At 32.6% G+C, this 19297-nt stretch overlaps 1 protein-coding gene across 5 annotated transcripts in view; it reads right to left on the bottom strand.

The window, feature by feature from the left end:
• Positions 1 to 267: 267 nt before the first annotated feature.
• LOC113550367 (protein bric-a-brac 2-like) overlaps positions 268 to 19297 on the bottom strand; it is a 33767-nt gene continuing 14737 nt past the window's right edge. For 3 of the 5 annotated variants that reach the window (XM_026952132.1, XM_026952133.1, XM_026952135.1), the window contains exons 3-6: positions 17721 to 17810; positions 9883 to 10006; positions 5308 to 5653; positions 2642 to 3341 (exon numbers count right to left, since the gene is read on the bottom strand). In XM_026952132.1, the coding sequence (XP_026807933.1) occupies positions 2642 to 3341; positions 5308 to 5653; positions 9883 to 10006; positions 17721 to 17810 (1260 nt within the window). Of the gene's footprint in view, positions 3342 to 5307; positions 5654 to 9882; positions 10007 to 10328; positions 15465 to 17720; positions 17811 to 19297 lie in introns of those variants that run through there. The other 2 variants (XM_026952136.1, XM_026952137.1) reach the window with 2 other exon arrangements.

Raw genomic sequence — 19297 nt, forward strand, 5'->3', positions numbered from 1 at the left:
ATATTATATTTTTTCAAAATTTATTTATGTTTGGAAATTTTCGAAAATTGTTTAATACATTTCTTTATATTTAATATATATATTTTCCTTTTATCGAATTGTACAGAATCAATACACTTTTATACGTCGTTAAAATAATAGTTAATAAAAAAAAAAAAAAACAACGGAGGTACTGATGGAAAACATATAAACTTAATAAAAATTTAAAAAAGAAATAATAATAAGTTATTAAGGTTAAGTATAAATAAAAATATATAAAGAGGTGAGTTAATTAACAAAAAAAATTGGCTATTTTGTACTTTTGTTACAAGTATTTGTGAAATATCGTACTGTTTTACATATATTATTACATTATATAAACATGAGGTAGAGCTGTAAAAAAGCTTAATAATTAAACATTTTACGAAAAAATTGTACTATTACAGTTACGAGTTTTGACTATTACAATTAATATATTTATTATTTATAATTATCAATTAATTATGTATACGCGGTGTGTTTGAGATTTGTGAGTTATGTGTTTTAATACTGTTTTTGAGCAATATTTATCTTCTTAGTTAAATTGTACAATATATAATATGTCCTATATGTTTACATATGTCATGTTATCTCTGGCTCAGGTCTGGCCACCCAAATCTCAGTCTATTTATTATCCGTATCGTATTATCATAAATGCACATCATTGACAATAATAGTAAAATAGCAATAATTATTATAACATCATAATATTTTGTAATATTATACTGTTTCAGATAGTACAAAACACTCTAACACTCTACAATACCTTCATAATAATACATTCATAGAAATATCGTATGTATTATTATACATAACACATCACAATATATGTAATATTACATATAATATATTCACTATTACAATTCGTTCGCTATTAAAATTCACAAACTTACATCTACACATACCATTATTATCACCCGTGTCCTCGTCTCTGCTTATCATTAATTATAACACCTATCTATCTGGTCATAACCCGTACTCGCGACGTAACAATATGGGTAACAAATTGCTATATATGTTATCACAATCGCAGTCACAATAATATACTTTATTATAATAATATTCCCTATTTTTGTTTTTTTTTTTGTTTTTTTGTTTTTTGTTTTTTTTTTTTAATGGTTCGACGTTTTAATACATATCACTTCCCTAACCGTTTCTATCACAGATACAATCACATGACATTTCCTTGACAATTTCTCAAGATAAATATATGCTTATTACGAGAGACAAAAAAAAAATACAAATACATAAAAGCCCTATTGAATAAATCCTAATCTAAATAATAATATGTTTCCGTTAAAATATAAATGTCGAATTGTCGAGTTCTATAACACATCACTCCGGGACGTACGACGATTGTGCGAGACACTCGACTTCGTTTGTGACGCCCCCAATCACTATCGTAATGTAATTTCACATTTATCACATACAGGTTTATAGAAAAAAAAAAAAAAAAAAATACAATAAAATAAAAATTATCACATAGAAAATCGCGAACGAATTTAACCGTGAATATGCGAGTAAACGTATTTATAGATATACAAAGTAACAAAAATTAAAACAATATAAATATGTCAAACATTTTAAAGAGAAAAGCACGACGATTTACGAAATAAAAAACAAACCGTACGTCTGATCACATAAACAAAAACAATTTTGATTTTTTCAAAGGAAATATAAACGTTAATTTATATGACTAGAGAATTATAATTATATATTTACTTATATAATTTAGTTCTTTTTTGTTGTTGCTATCTTTCGTGTGTACAATTGAGTTGGATTCGATATATACGTAGTGTATATATACACGTATATATTTTTATATTTATATATATATATATATTAAAATATTAAAATATTTTGTATTATTATTATAATAAAATGTTATTAAAATATTTATAGGCCGCTGTCGTTCTTTGACGTTCGATTTTTCCTCCTTACGACGACAATGGTTCAAAACGGATGGCAAAGATAATAATTATATACGATCGCGGACATTACACGTCGGTTATACGTTATCGGTCGGTATCAATCGTTTCGAATTAAAAAAAAATTTATGATAATAAAAATCACCGGACATATTATTTATTATATTATGGCGGTGCTGTTTAATATAGGTATATATAAAATCACGTTAAAAAAATTGAGCTTTTCTCCGAGCGGCGCTCAGAAACCAAATCGACCGACGTCGACGACACAATAACTGTCGGGCGTATAATATTTTATAGCAAAATGTATTGATAGATAGAAAATAATAATTACAAAAAAAAAAAAAAAAAAAAGACCATTCGATTACAAACAGACCACCGGAAACGAACAACGCGTTGAAAACGAGTAGAAAATCAAAAGACGTATTTGCCAAGAGGAAATCCGTTTTGAACCATGGCGCCGGGCCACGCGTCGTATATTTCTAGATCGAGTAATATTAGTATAATAATAATAATAATAATAATAATAATAATAATAATGATGATGATAATAATAATAATAATAATTTTAATAATAATAATAAAATTAATTATAAAGACGACGGCGACGACGATGACAACAACAACACGTCATATACACGACGATGGTATGAATATTGAAGCTATAATATTTATAATATATAGTCGCAGGGCGTTCAACGCTGATGGTTGTTGTGTATGTGCGTGGTCAGGTGTTTGGACAGGTAGTCTGCCCTGGCGAAACACTTGCCGCACATCTCGCAGTGGTACGGCCGCTCGCCGGTGTGGATGCGCAGGTGTCGGGTCAGATCGCTCTTGCCGCCGAACGCGCGACCGCAGAACAGGCACGCGAACGGCCGCTCGCCCGTGTGCTTGCGCACGTGCAGCTTTAGGTTTTCCTTAGATCGGACGCACTTGCCGCAGAACGGGCACGCAAACGATTTGGCGTCTCGGCTGTTGTTGTTGTTGTTGTTAATGCCATTACCGTTGTTGTTGTTGGCGGTGGCGGCCGTCGTCACAGCTGCGGCAGCGGACGCCGCGGCCACAACGGCCACTGGAGTGGACCCAGCCACGGCGGCGGCTGCAGCGGCGGCTGTGCGTTGAGCGTTCGATCTGAGCATGTTGAACAGCGACGGCGGCGAAGTGGCGGCTGCGTCACCGGACGCCTTCTGCTGTCCGGCCGCCGACGCCACTGCGGACACCACTTCGTTCGTGCTGGTCACCTGGCTGTCGGACGACGATGACTTAGCGGCGGTCGGTGTCGCCGGCACGTCTCGGCTGTCGTCACTGTGCGCCGCCGTCACGGCCGCCGGTACGTCTCGCTGTAGCCTCTCCAGCGCGTGGTTGAGCCGATGCTTTTTGAACGACTTGAGATACCTGCGAAAAACACACACAACATGTACGCACACTTACGACGCTCGTGACATATTAAGGTTCTCGTTAAATTTGTAATCGTTTTAATATTGCGCAGTACGATTGTTTTTATCGTCAGATTATCATATAATAATAAAAAAACAGAAAAGACAGAATTTCGAAAAAATTGCAAATTTCCCGTTTGTACTGATGGCCTCATACGTCTTATAAAAAGTCGATGTCATGGATCGACCAAACGCGAGTAGAAAAGTAATTTGTCTATGGTAAAAAACGTTCATGATCATTTGTTGTTTTGCTATCAGTCAAATAATTTTGATATCTTTTTTTGATAAATTTTGATATCAGTTACTTAGCAACTGGAATTCCTAGTTTGGAAAATTTTGGCCGTGCGCAATCGCTATATATACTATCATTTAGACGATTTTTTTTCGAAAAGTGTCTACTCCAGACCTAATCGTTTTCCACGCTTATGTCCATATAGTCGTATTACAGTAGTTGTAGTACGTACACATATAATGTGTGGTGAATATTCGAATTTATTGTACTTGTGAAATGTACGAGGCCCGATCGATCAATCCGTAAAATGAAACGCCTATGTCCCCGTGGTTGACAATAACCATTAGAAAAATGTCAAGGCGCAAAACCGTAATAAGAGTAAAAACTATCACGATAATCATGATGGTTTCTATATCTATTGTCATATGGGTGCCTTTATCGAGACTTCAAAGAAGATTGAACGGTTTAATGAAGTTTTTTTTTATTCCGATATCACTAGTTGTGATCAATAACAAATGACTGGACATGGACCATTTGATATTCAATACTAACGCCGATATCGTTGTAAATCTATTCAATATTATATACCTATATATACACAATGGTGAATACCGCATTCGCGGTAACCGTATATAGTAATAGAATCATACGTAACTAAAATCTGTACTCTGACCGGCTACATTTGGCACTTGCATTGTAGTAACCGCGCTATTATGCGATATAATATAATGTCAACCCTAACGCGCCACAAACTTATTTAATTCATATTTAAACATTTAAATTTAAAATGATACCGAACAATTTAGTTTGGTATTTTACATGTCTATACAGAATCAAACGTGTCGCGCACATTCAAAAAGTATCGTACGTAAGTACCATAATAATGTCGAAAATTTATCACAGTTGTATATTATATTATTCATATTTTATGTACATGCAATGATTTGTATAAAACGTGTTATGTGCGCGAATATCGTTTAAACGAATGAGAATAATATCATTTGTAATCATAAAAAATCAACTTAGCATAATCCTCGTGGACACTTTATCGCGTTTACGAATATTTTATTTCGTTACCGTCAAAGGCTACGTATTATAATATTTTAGCGTTTAATTTGTATATTATATATTATATATTATTATCGTAATATCTAGAGTTGGCACACGGCCGTAAACATCTGCAGAGGGGGGGGGGAGGAGCTCCAAGTGTGCGATGGTTACAAGAACGAACGTTAGTTCGAGAACGAAAATTATAGAGCACCGGTGGCGGCGGTGTTCTGCAGAACGACTACGAATAGGAGTCGAACCAGTACCGCGGACAACATTGTTCGGTATACGAGATTAAGCGAAATAGTATGATAGTAATAAAACCGCGCGGTGCATTATACAGGTAATAGAGAGGTATATACCTGCAGCATAATAGATTATAATGTTGAACGCGAGAGAGAGGTAAAAACCGGACGGAGTACGATATTATCCAACCGGTGTGCGATTCGCCGACATGTGCGTTTGCGGTACCCAAACGGATCGCAATTATTTTTATTATTATTATTATATCGTACGACTCGGGGGACCGGTTTCCGACGCGAAAACTGGTTCGGTCAAACGGTGTCACGCGCGTCTTTTGGCGTGCGAAAAAAAGTAATAATAATAATAATAATTATAACGGCGAGCGAAAACCCATTGGACTCACCTGAACTGCATGCCGCATATGTCACACGTGAACAGCTTGTCGGCCGGCAAGCGGGCCCTGTGGTTTTGTTCGCGGTGTTTGAGATAGGCCGAACGGTAACGGTAACTCTGGCCGCACTGGTCGCACTGGAACGGTTTCTCGTCGCCGCCGTCGCCGCCGTGACCGCGCACCGGTTGCCCGGTGTGCTGCAGGGCCGTGTGCTGTTCGAGGAGCCACGTGGACGGGAAACCCGCCAGGCAAATGGCGCACCGGATCAGGCACCGGCTGGCCACCTCGTCGCTGGAGCTCACGCACGGCCCGATCAGCCCTTGTTGTTGGAGCACCGAGTACAGCGACACGGAAGTTTCTGCACACACAAAACACATGCACACGAGCGCGTGCACGCCACATTGTTACGCGTTGTCGAAACAAACGGTTGCGGGCAGATATATTTTATATTTACACTCTCGCCAAACGGAGTTTGGTCCTATAGCCGATTTTTGTGGTTTTTGAAAAAATAAAAATGAAATAAGTCTTTTGCATAACGTCATCGTGATTTGATACTGTTTATTTATAAAAACGTGGTACTGTAGAAGTTTTTACAAAGCAATCTATTTTTTAATGTCCAACAAACAACACCATAACCGGAAGCAAAATACTTTACTAAAAACGTTGATGTATTTCGGATACTGAACAGGTTTTTTTTTATTAATATAAGCATTTAGAATTTAGATGAGTCGAGTTATTCTAGAGCATCGTGACTTTTGCAGGCAAGATTTCTATCCCTATATTGCTGTGTAACTGTACTCTTATCATTATAATTGTGTTTGATTTTTCTGCAATAGAACATAGATGATTGATTAAAATATATTCAATATTAATACATCGGATTTTTTAAAAGAATGTTCTGCATCCGATTGTGAAGCAAAAAAAAAATTTTAAATTACTAGAATAAGAAAATATTTCTTAAAATTTAGTGTTATTATCATTTTTTTTCAAAATTACGTAAAATTGGCGTTAAATAAATGTATATAGTTAAATCTTAAATGAACTACTCCGTATACATTATCAACGTAATTCACAAAGGTTGAGCGCTTGTATACATCAGAGAGCACTAAACTATATAGTAATAAGATTTCTAATAGGGTGAGTATTTTTTAATCAAGTTTATTTGTCAAGATTAAGTTGATGGTACTCGTTTAAATCGAAAAATAGTTAAGTTTAGGTGTATTGTACATGAGTTGTCAACGTTTTTTTTTTTTTTTTTAGCAGCCATTCTAATATTTTGGTTTTTATGCTCTAAAGCAGGTTACTTGTTTGAAAACGTCAATAAAAAAATGTCAAACACTTATTTATTTTAATCTATAGTCTCTAGTTATTTATAATAATTGTTGAGGGTTGATAATTGATGGACTAAAAATAGTTGATTTTTTTTCATATTTTATTTTGTCGACAACGGTATAATTAGGTTGAAAGCAAATCGATTTATGTATAGTAGCCAGTAGGTAGGTAAGTGACACGATGGAAGAATACAATATAGACATGTTATGGTATTATTAAAAATGAAAACTTTATTTTTATTTTAAATTTAATTTAAACGTATATCCATAAAGACATTCCGTAATCCCAAGAAAAATGTTTATTCAAAATATTATTCGTAATGTTTCGTGTATGCGTCTATTATTTGTCCCTAAAGGCAAATGTATTATCTAAACAAAATAGCTTACGCACTTTACACGCCAAATGTCGTGTATAATATATATATATGGATTCTGTGCAGATACTGTATTATGTAAAAGCATATAGTAGGTATTCAAATTTATGTTCTATCTATGCAATGGTTAGGTTAAGTGATCACGGACGCCAACCCTTTATAGTTTTTTCATATACAAAATGTCTTCTTTTATTTCTTTCTTGTAATTCTTTATATTGACATTATAGTAGCGTTATAGCCTTATAGGTATATTCATAATATTGTTAAATATTAAGAAATTATTTATAGAATTTAAAATTTTTAAATGACGCAATATTAAAATTTATAATATTTGAGTTTGATTACATTTTTCTTGTATTTCGACTGATCGCGGTTTCATTGTATATTTTATGACCAAAAATCCATCAGGAAAATAAAACTATTATATTTAACAATAATGAAATATTTGATGGAGTTTTCAAACTGTTTTAAATGTTTACCTAAAAAAGTTTAGTTATAGTTTTAGATATAATTTATTGTACTGAACACAAACAAGATGTGTAACTACGTAAGTACCAAACAATCAACATTAAAAATATTTTATAACTTTGGTACTTAGTTATTTAGTTTATTCAATGTATATATTGAATAATTTAAATGTTTATGTAGCACCTGAAATATAAAAATTAAAAAGCGTATTTTATAATATAATAAACATATAATTTTTAAGCATTTCAGGTAGCCGGTAGGTAGGTAGTTATGTGGTTTAATAATTGTTATAGAAATTAATAATAATTAAAATTGAAATAATTTCTTAGAACGCCTTCTTTGCCTATCTTGCTTAGCTCCAACCTATGATTTATGTGGATGGTCCCTCATAATAGGAATAGTGATTTGAAAAAGGGAAGATACGAGTTTTTACTCTACTGTTATTAGCTCACTGAAAATAAAAATTCTTAATTCTTCTCTATTGACTCAATATTTTATTATATTAATATATTTTATGCAGTGACGTTTTTGAAAATAAGAAAATATTCTGCTAGAGCACGAAACAAAAAATTAGGGTCATCAAACTAAAAGTAAAAATACTTATAATAAAAATGGTAAGACATTTAAAAATTGCATTTCTTTTTATTATTGTTAGTGTTTTTTTTATAAACATTAAAGTGGTAAACTAAGCTCGGTTTAGTGTTTCAGTTTTATAATGTGACGATTCATTCGTCATAGCTTTAAATTATATAATAATAACTAAATATTAAATAAATAAAACTTTACACTATTCCGCGCCAATTTAAACACCCTCCACAAGTTGCGTAACAAGTGTCGTGACAGGTTTTTTTTTTATATATATATATATATATTCGTCGGAACTGTGTTCGTTAGTAGGGTGATTATTGTTATAAATCAAAATACACACAGCTTGTGTATTGTTGAAAACGCGTCTGCTATTGTTTTTTCTGTCGCTTGTTTCTTTATAACACGCCAGTTACGTAATAATTTTCTCGATTTGCTTGTTAAGAAATCAAGAAGAGTGTGTAAGTCTTAAGCAAGGATAGAAAATTGTTTTCAAAAATTTTGTGCGCACAAATACACCCAACTATTATTATTGTATTTAAGACATAAGTATGGCATATACATATATTGATCTCATCGAAACTCCAAACGTTACGTAACGATATTATATTTTATACACGGTAGGATTTTATTGTACGCCTTTGCAACGCGAAGCTAAAATATAACGCGCGCGTCTGTGTTACTATAGTAATTACCTATACTAGCCAGTAATTGTATATTATTAGATGTACGTGTTATATATTATATTTTCGTATAAAATCAAATTAATACATCCAACTGGTTATAACGTTTTATAAAGTTATGACAGTATCTGTGTGACTGCATGTCTGAATGTAATAGATGAAAATATACCTCGTCGATGGCTTACAAATGACTCGTGTATCGGAAAGAAAATGACTTTTATCGATTTTTTTTTTTGTATATAAATTTAAAAAGTCGAAGTGCGGTACGTATATCTAGCTTATATATATATATTAGAGATACTGAAATAATATTGAACACTAGATAGGAATTTGAATATTTGTCAAAGTCTATCTGATCAGACTGCATGGATACATACAGATATACGAATATAGGTAGTACCTATGTATATGTAGAGTAACGTAGGTTTACGCACAAGAGACGATGAGCTACTGTATATTTCGACTCGATTCGTTCGACGTCAGACGCGCGTCTTTTAATGATACGCAAATTTATCTGAAAACACTTATCTCAAATACGCGTCAGTGCGTCGCACGCGAATATTTAACGTACGCCTATCTATATTTACCTATAATAACTATATACTGTTATCTGAAATTTTAATTTAAATAGATGTACGATTAACACTGTCTAGCTCGTCTAGATTATATTAACTATCTATATTACATGTTAAAATAAATTTCACTATACTAAAATTTTGTTTTGGGTTTCAAACGTTTTTTGTTTTATACGCGTATAACCGTAAACGCGAAAAATAAAATACACTACAGACATAATATATACGTATGGTGGTGTATTATTACTATTTAAAATGTGACTTTTAAGTTGAGATTTATATTATAATATTATAATTTATAATTATAGAATTTTAATTGCTTAGAAATGACAATCATATTATAATAGTGAAATTTTAAGAATTATTATTGTAGTACTTGTTTATTATAATACATTAGAACCGTATGATTTATTAGATATATTATTATATTATATGAACTCGATACCGGTAAAATACCATGTACATATAACATAATAATATACGACAGCGGTCAGCGATTAAATCCACCGACCGTTTAGGTTTAGAGTATTTTTCTGTGTATAGGGTTATTATTATTATTCTTTTTTTTTACCTGTATTGTAAACGGGCGGCAGAGTCGAGAACCGACTGAAAGCGGAAAATCCTTGTTGTAGAACGGAAACTTGCGACCTGTATGCGGCCAACGTGTTGAACACCCCTTCCACCAAGCAAACTTCCTATTTCACACATAATACACACACGAATCAATCAATGTTAACGTAAAACGACTGGCGTATATAATGGATACAATTGGCCAGTTGTCCGGAAACCATAATATTATTATACGCAATGGACGAATTTTATTACACACATTATATTTTATATTGCAAGTCGATAGTAGCAGTATTGATGAGCATAAATATAGCGGAGTATATAAAATGTTTAGATGTTCAACGCATGTTGTAATATGTATAATGTGTGTGTGTATGATGTAGGATGTGAAAAAAAAAATAAAAACTCTGTTGTTTCGTACATTAGCAATTTTTTTTATATACGTATATTGCACTGACAGAAAAAAAAACTATAATAAAATACACAAAAAGCTAATCTTATAATGTTTTTAGCACCTAATAATAAAAAATAATCGATGTTCTCACTTATATCGTTATCACATTTACTAAAAATTATTTCTTATACGCTACTCGGGGTTCACATCATCATCGTCGTCGAACGCGTTATTGAAAAATGAATTTTCATTACATAATACAAATACTGCCTAATCTTATACATAAACGTTTTGCATTGGGCCACAACGTTAATAATTGGGTAACATTATAAGAAACATTATGGTTGTGCTGTTAGATAAAAATAAAATAGTGTGCATAAGTGCTTCTGAAAATGATAAATGATTTTGGTGACAAATATAAATGCTTAAAATGTATTAAAAGATCTTTCAAAAATTAAAAAAAAACTTAATCGATTTAACAACAAAAAGATACTTAATAAACGCAGGAGATTTTTAAAGACTCTCCTTCGTGTTTGTAAACTTCGCTATTTTTTAAATACCACATGTCTTTAGGTTTTACCCGAAACATATAATACTATAATAATAATAATATATGATATCGTAAAGTTAAATAGCCGACTTTGGTCGCGCATTATAGCTAAAAAGTATATACGAGTTGAGCATTACATGACTTGGTTATCGTTATCGAATGTTCTTCCTTTACGTAGGTAGTAATTCTGAGCTTATATTATTATGTTTAGATATTAACTTTATAAAATGTAGTGATAAGAATTAGAGCGCTGTTTGGTTAGGAGCGCGCAATGACGAAGATTACAAAGCATCAAGAGTATGTCTTTCAAATCCCCTGTTTACATATTTTATAACAAATCTTTTAAATACCATACATATGTAGCCTATCACAGTCGGAACACCTTAATCCTAACCCACGGTAATCGCAGACGACCATGGCCTAACCTAAAATTAAGCCCATATGGCCATATATATATCGTTTAAAAATACCACTGCTCAGTTCGAGTTCAGGTCATATGTTACGTTCGTTTTGGTCCATCAACAAACTGAATAGAATTAAATCATGAAACATTAATGTTTGAGATAATTTCCTCACATAGTGACATTTGTATTTTGTACCATAACAATAAATTGAGACTTGCCATTAAAATTGTACAATTTTTTTTTTAGTAACTTTACTGTTAACTACATATTATGAAATTATATATATGAGACGGATTTGATACATCCTTATTGACAAGTTTATCATTTATTTTAAAGAAAAATATTTTTATTATATAAAATTTAAGTTAGTTGGTATTGTTATGTACAAATAACTAATAAAACACTAAATATAATCCTAATTTCTAATCATTTTAATTATGGTGTAGGTACCTATATTATATTATTCATTTTTATTAATATATTAATTATTCGAAAACATAAAACTATTATTTGATGCTATACTTTTTGTATAGATTGATACATTCCACGACTAAGTACAGTACAAATAATATCTTTAAAAAGAAATCTTATTCAGTAATATAATACAATATATTATTCTAATCAACTATCGAAAAAATATCACATTCTTGTTCCTTCACATCTCGCTATTTTCATTCTGGTATAGAATTCGACAATACGCACATTTTGTGTTAATCTACTTTATAGTTTTAATTATATAATAATAATAATAATAATAATTTTATGAAAATGAGAAAATTTGATCACACGTGTTACATAGATTTTAACAAACAAATAATAAATAAAAAGCTTAAATGACTTATATTATATTTTGCGATTGAGTGCCAATAATTAACAAAAAACGGTGACATGACTGGTAAAACGTATATAATATATTATCATAGTAAATGTTTTTAGAAAATATAATATTTTGATCCTTACGCAAGCTTTTATGAGCACACGTGTCTTCGGGAAAATATGTAAATATTTATGAGGTTAATATTTGCGATACTCTTAAATTACACGTATGATGAATTTATAACGATGAACTGGATTTTTATAACATTCTGAGTATCATTTAAAAGTTTAAAATATGGACGAACGAATTAAACTGAATTCGTTGAAAAACGATTTAAAAAATTGAATCCGAGAATTAAACCAAAATTGTATTTATATTTATTGAATACGTATAATTAAATATTCGATAGTAACTAAAAAAACCAAATGAGAGTAAAGTAGTTTTTTGGTTGGTTAACTAATAAATAAAATAAACAATAACAATGTTATTAACGCCATATTTTATCATCATTAGCGGAACTAGTAATATTATAATAAAACAGATTCGAAATTTTAATGTCAGTACATTTGAATGTTATATTAATAAGCTGTACTGGTCCATGTTAACGCCTACTTCTGTTATTTAAAATTAGATATTGTTTAATTATTCATATAAATATATAAATTCTATTATATACATGCATATCACAGAAAATTAAATCTACTGACTTATGAATAGGCGCTAGAGCATTATAATAATGATGAACGAAATTAAATACGTTAAAAAATGTTCTCTTGATTTTTGAATCCTTAACCAATTATACACACCGTTAATTGTTACTAATGTTAGAAGTACTCAAGGGCTCTAGCTGAATGTAATGTTTTCAAAGGTAATTAGTTCGAACGTAAAAAAGGAGTATTTTTTTCATGAGAGTATTAAAATAATTACAATGCACGGATGAATAAAATGTCCTCGTGTCGGCGTAATAATAAATGATGCGCGTCCAACTCTTTTAAACTTCTGTCAATTCCGCGTGAAAAGAGAACATCTGGCTTGTGTATGAAAACGCTTTTCAATACAAATCAAATGTATTTTAAAAACAGTGATTATTGTTTATTATTGTTAACATTTTAATTGAGAACTTTACGGCGATCTGCTATTGCTCACGGAGGCGAAAGAGGACGGGACGTGCAATGAGCTATATGCACTAAATAATACACGTACAGATTCAATCGTCTGTTCGGGATCCAACAACGGCAATCACGGGCTGTTTAGTTTTGTTGCCAAACGTGGTAAAGATAAGAATACATAATATCTAATGGGATAAATGATCAGTTGAATGTATCACGTGTATTTGTCGTACTTTATGTCCGAAATAAATCAAACATCGGTGCAAAAGGGGGGGGGACATAAAAACAATTCAATAACGCGTGTATTAATTATGACGGGTATACCTATCGAACGAGAAAAAAAAAAAAACCACGAATGATCTATTGTGTTATTTTACGAGCTACACGTATTCAATTTATTTGCGGCCGATTTCGGTAAAAAGTACTGCAGGACGCCCCGACTACCGGCGCGAAGGCGTTCCAGTCGACTATTTCACTGCGCACGAAATATAGGTATATTTCATATTCCGTCGGTATTTAACGGTGCGCATATCGTACCTACCTTACTATTATTGTTATTATACCTATTGGCCATGTCTTCCCGACAATTTGTTGACCGAGGCCAATTTTGCCGCCGACACAGAACGAAAGTCGACGAGGGCACCGCTATACGTGTGTACGTAATAATAATAATAATAATAATATGAGGCATGCATGAATGACGGCGCGGCGCGTGGTATTGATTCTAACCTAAAATATTTGAACAGTTTTCGCGTACGATCCTAACATTCGACGACGGCGAGTGGGGTGAATAAATGGGGCGGGGGGGGTGGTAGGAGGAGGAGAAGGCGAAGCCGTTAAACGTTCTGGTGGCGATCGTTTTTGTTTTTCGTCACGCAACAAAGCGTGTAAAAAAAAATAAAAAAAAAAATACACGAAATGCGAAATGCGGTTCGCGTACACGACATAAATACGTATAGTAGTGAGTGTATAGCCGTATATTATAGGACTATGTCATCGTGTGCACGGGGGCGAAAGCGCACCGGCCGCCGGACACGAATTTCAATAGATTCAAATCGGACGGCATTTTTCGAATTCGGGTAGTTCAACTTTTTTAATTTGTTAATTTTTTAATTTTTTTTACGTTCAAAACAATTACCTACGAAAACCTATACGAATCGTCATGGCGGTGTATGTCTTCAGTTTATCTCGGATATAATGTAGCGAATAAGACGACGTAATAATAATAATAATAATAATAAGTTAATAACTATATAATAATAATAATAATAATAATAATATATGACGGATATTACAACGTAACAAAATATATAATAGTATATCGTATATGACTCTGAGCGTAGAGAACGGCCACTGGCGCGACCCCATTTCCACTACACCCTATAAGGAAACAATCGTCGTCATGGTGGCGTGGGCGGAGGCGGCGGTGGGGCCGGCGGTGACCCGCTGCCGTGCCTGTGGTGATGATGATGCTGGATGACGGTCAAGTCGAACGGTCTGACGGCGGCGGACGCGATCGTCGCGACCGCCTGCGCCATTCCGCCTCCGAAATTCCCCAACCCTCCGCCGCCAACTAACATCCCTCCTCCGCCACCGCCGCCACCGCCTCCTCCGGGCTCCTCTTCGGGACTGGGCGACGACACGAACCGGTGTCGGCCCGTGAACTTCGGGTAGTGCGTCTTCTCGTGCGCTTTGAGTATCGTCGACCGGCTGAACGTCTTGCCGCACAGCGCGCACCGGAACGGCCGTTCGCCGGTGTGCACGCGACAGTGGTCTTTCATGTGGTGCCGGAGCTTGAACGCTTTGCCGCAGAACTCGCACTTGAACGGCCGGTCGCCGGTGTGCGCGGGCAGGTGGCCGACCAGCGTGGCCACGTCCGGGAACGTTTTGCCGCAAAACTTGCATAGCGTACCGCCCACGCCGTCGTCCATTGCGCCAGCGATGCCGCACGCCTGCTGCAGCGACGCCGCAGCGGCGGCCGACGACGACGCGGACAACAGCGACAGCGACAGCGCCGCCGACGACGACAGAGGCGGTGGTACGGTCGTGCCGCCGCCGCCACCGCCGGGGTCCGTAAACGACGTGCCGCCGGGTTGGTTGTTGTCCAGGCTGTGCGACAGTATGTGTCGCGTCAGTTTGCTCTGATGCGGGAACGTTAGGTTGCAGTACAAGCATGTGTACGACCGCGTCGGTGTCGTGGTCAAAGCGACAATAGCGTCCGCCGCAGCCGTCGTCGTCGTCATCGTAGCCGGTGTCGGCGTCGTTGGCGTTGGCGTAGGTGTCGTCGTCGTCGTCCTGCCGTCGCGTTCCTGTAACCGAAACAAAAAAAAACAAAAAAAAAAATAACTCTCATCAACTTCTTTTCGCTGGTAAATTTCGTTTAGTATAATCGTTTACGTAAAAGGGTGTGTGGAAAAAAACCGAGGAGATAAAAAGTTAAAAAAAAAAAAACAAAAAAAAATTGTGTAATATTATTGATATACTGTCAAGTAAATAATACTCATGGAGGACAAAATAATAGTGTCAGCACAAGAAGTTGACGTTGTTTTTTTTTTTTTGTCGTTTTTGTTTTGGCTACAGGTGCGGCCAGGCCATATATATATACATACATATAATATATATATATATATATATGTAAAATATAATATAATATTTTACGATCGAAAACTCCAATCCGCGCACACCGTTCGTTTAAGAAAACGCACAATATAATATTTAAGTGTATTATAATATTATTATAAAAAAAATATACACGTGTACAAAACGCACGGATTTTTAAATTTATGATCACACGGGTTAACGATTATAATTTCCGTACCGAACATTGGTAGAGCAGTGGTATTATGCAAATGCGAAATTTAAATGAAATAATCGTAACGCAGGTCGTTTCTGGTTTGGCGAGTTTTTCGCAGTTACATTTTTGACAATCTTTATACCACTGCGCGTAGTTGGTATTTTTTGGTCGATTCGTCGCAGCGTATATAATAATTATAATAACAATCGGTGGTACGGCACAACTAGGGTTGGTAATGGTGCCTGACCCCCGCAGTTTGTAATTTAGGTTCCAATTTTCCTTATTTGACCGCAACGGTTTCGTGGAGAATTGTTTCTTACTACTTTTCGAGGACCAATTAAGACCATCTTAACTACTATATAAAGCTCTCTTTAGACCGCGTATTCATTAGAACTTGTCAAGTCTTGTTAAATGGTGTCATTAAAAAATTCGAAAAATACTGAAGATAATAAAAACTAAAATCATACAATTTCGAATTGGGCCGTAGATTTCCCGTTGAATTTTAATCTCAATTGCGCTTGTGATAAGTACACATTGTATTTTATTTATAACAATCTTTCTCTGGTGTATATCATAATAATCGATAATGTATTTAGTAAATAGATATTTAACCAATTTAAAATTAAAATGACAAAAAAAAAACAAAAAATGAACTAACGATTAAACGTTCAAATAGTAGATTCTTACTCTGTAAAGAATTTCACCGACTTACAATAATGGAATTGTTATAGTTTTTCAACAATATTAAATAGGATTAAGCGGTATACAAATTATAAAATAATTATAAAATCTTAAGAATATTAATGTTACATGAAATTCTTTTGTGTATTTTAAAAAAAAGATTTTAATTCATGGGTATATTCGTACAATTTAAGACACATCAACAGGTTTATGGACTTAAATATGACAGATAATTCTGTAGTTGGTTGTTACAAATAATTTTATTTAACTGTACAAAATATAATGATTTTTGGAAAGTATCAAAGTTAATGAAATCAAACAGAACCAAAAAATATATTAATGTTGAATGGCTAAGTATGTATGTTATACTCAAATTATATGTCGAAGTTTAACATTAAAATTTATCAAATTGAGTGAAAACCAAAGTTTAGTTATAATGTCGTTTATGTGTTCATAAAATATAATTATTGCAATTATACAATTAACTAAAATAATTAATCACAATTATAATAAATTTATCATTTATTTGCGGTGGCTTAAAGAATTAAGTTTTGCACAGTATCATTATGCCTTTTTTTTTTATACCTTTCATGGTTCATATTATTTTTAAATAGGTTTATAATAACATCATACAAATCATCATGGAAGTTGCAGTTCGGAGCAATCCAATTCTGAAATTGTCACCACTTTATGATTAACATAAAAATTTTACAGCTTACAACATTTATCGCTTAAAGTACCTATGATAATTATAGAATTTGGAGAGTAAATAAAATGAACCTACATAGTTATATTAAGTAATAATAATAATTAATTGTTTTGAAGTCAACTTCTTGAGACTGCACTTGTTTGTATAAATGCATTTAAATATTTCTTAGCCGCATAAAATCAGTAAATGGCAAAAAAAAAATTGTACAATTCGTTCTAGTTTTTTTCCCTTTAAATTATGTTCAGTCTCGTTATAAAAAAATGAATATTTTTCATTTTCTACTCTGAGTTAGATTTTTATTATATATATTAATATATTTAATAATAACGGGAATGGATGCAATGTAAATGACTAAATAAATAGACAATATTTTGTGCTTACCGGATCTGGTATACTCCGGTATTCTGAAGAGCTTTCCCCTTGAATGCTTCGGTCATCAGTCTTGTCACAGTCAGCTTCTTTCTTCAAGAACTATAGAATACAATATTGGTTTTAGTCATACCAAAATTCGTTTAAAACGAGTTCATTAAAAAAAATTATAAATTTTAACTAATTACGTATAATATTATATTGAGCGTGGATGCTATTCATTCGAGGTGTTGGTTTCTCATTTAATAATAATAATAATATATTCAGAAATTGATAAGAGATTATTGAAATAAAATTTTAGATAATAAACGTTGCCTAACTTGAAGTTTCAACATAGAAAAAGTACTTTATAGAAGAACTAAAATTTAAATTGTTAACTGATAAGTTATTAAGGAATCAATATAGTCTGATGGAAATTGTGAAACTTTAATATTGATATAGGTATAATTTATTATATTATAATTCTACGATGCACAAATATTTCTTAATATTGAAAACGACTTTGTGATGCATTTTATACATTTTGTAGGTGTGTTACCAGTGGGTGGCTTCTCCAATTTAACAGTTAGAAACATAATATATATAATTTATGTTAGTTATTATTATACTGTATATTTAAAGATTTATAAAAACTTGAATAAAAAAACGCAGTTTAAATTTTGATTAGTATTGTATATAGTTAAAAACGATTAAACGATTGTATTGCTGAAAATACATTAAACAAGTATACATGAAATTATATACCTATTATATCTATTGGCATACCTAAAGTATTAGTTAAATTTAATATAACCATTATTATTATCGATCCCTTCAAGGCGTTTTTAAGTAATCTATAAATTAACTTAGTATGTATAATAAATACTAGTCTAATTATTATACACATACAATTTTATATTTTATGTAAGACTTAGGGTCTTACTAAGGACCGATACATGTTAATTAATCAGAAACCACGATTTCAAATCTCGAATAATAATATTAATAAAAATTTATAAAAATTAACTGCTTTAAAATTTATAATAAAAATGGTGTTTTTCGTTTAAAAAAAATGAAATTTTTACACCTTAGGTCATTCCATAAATGTTATAAAAATGAATAAATTTTAAAATATGGTCTTTAGCAGTACGCACAGGAGAATCATTTGGTATTTATAAATATATCTAATATCATTTATATTGAACTATATAGTTAATCACGTCACATATTATTTGTTTATTTGCCAATAGATGCAAATTATTATTGATATGGAATATTACTTATGGATTATTATTAGATTTATAAAGACTAATTTTCTCATTCATGATTTTATTTGGTTATATAAAGTTAGGTAGACTTCATTAAGAGATACTCACCTATTTAAAAAATTTAACCGTAATTCTTTTACTTTGCCTTAGTAAAAACAGACAAAACTTCACATTTTTATAATATAAGTTACGATTGGGTTATTATTTACTGTGATTGTTTATGCATATTTATTATTTAAAAAATTAAATCATTAAGAACTAAGAAGTGTATTACAATTTAAAGTTCTTACCCAGATATTTATACCAAAACTATAATCGGATATCATGTTTTAATGGGGAAAA

Source organism: Rhopalosiphum maidis, chromosome 4 (genome assembly GCF_003676215.2).
Source record: "Rhopalosiphum maidis isolate BTI-1 chromosome 4, ASM367621v3, whole genome shotgun sequence".
In the NCBI taxonomy this organism is placed as follows: Eukaryota; Metazoa; Arthropoda; class Insecta; order Hemiptera; family Aphididae; genus Rhopalosiphum; species Rhopalosiphum maidis.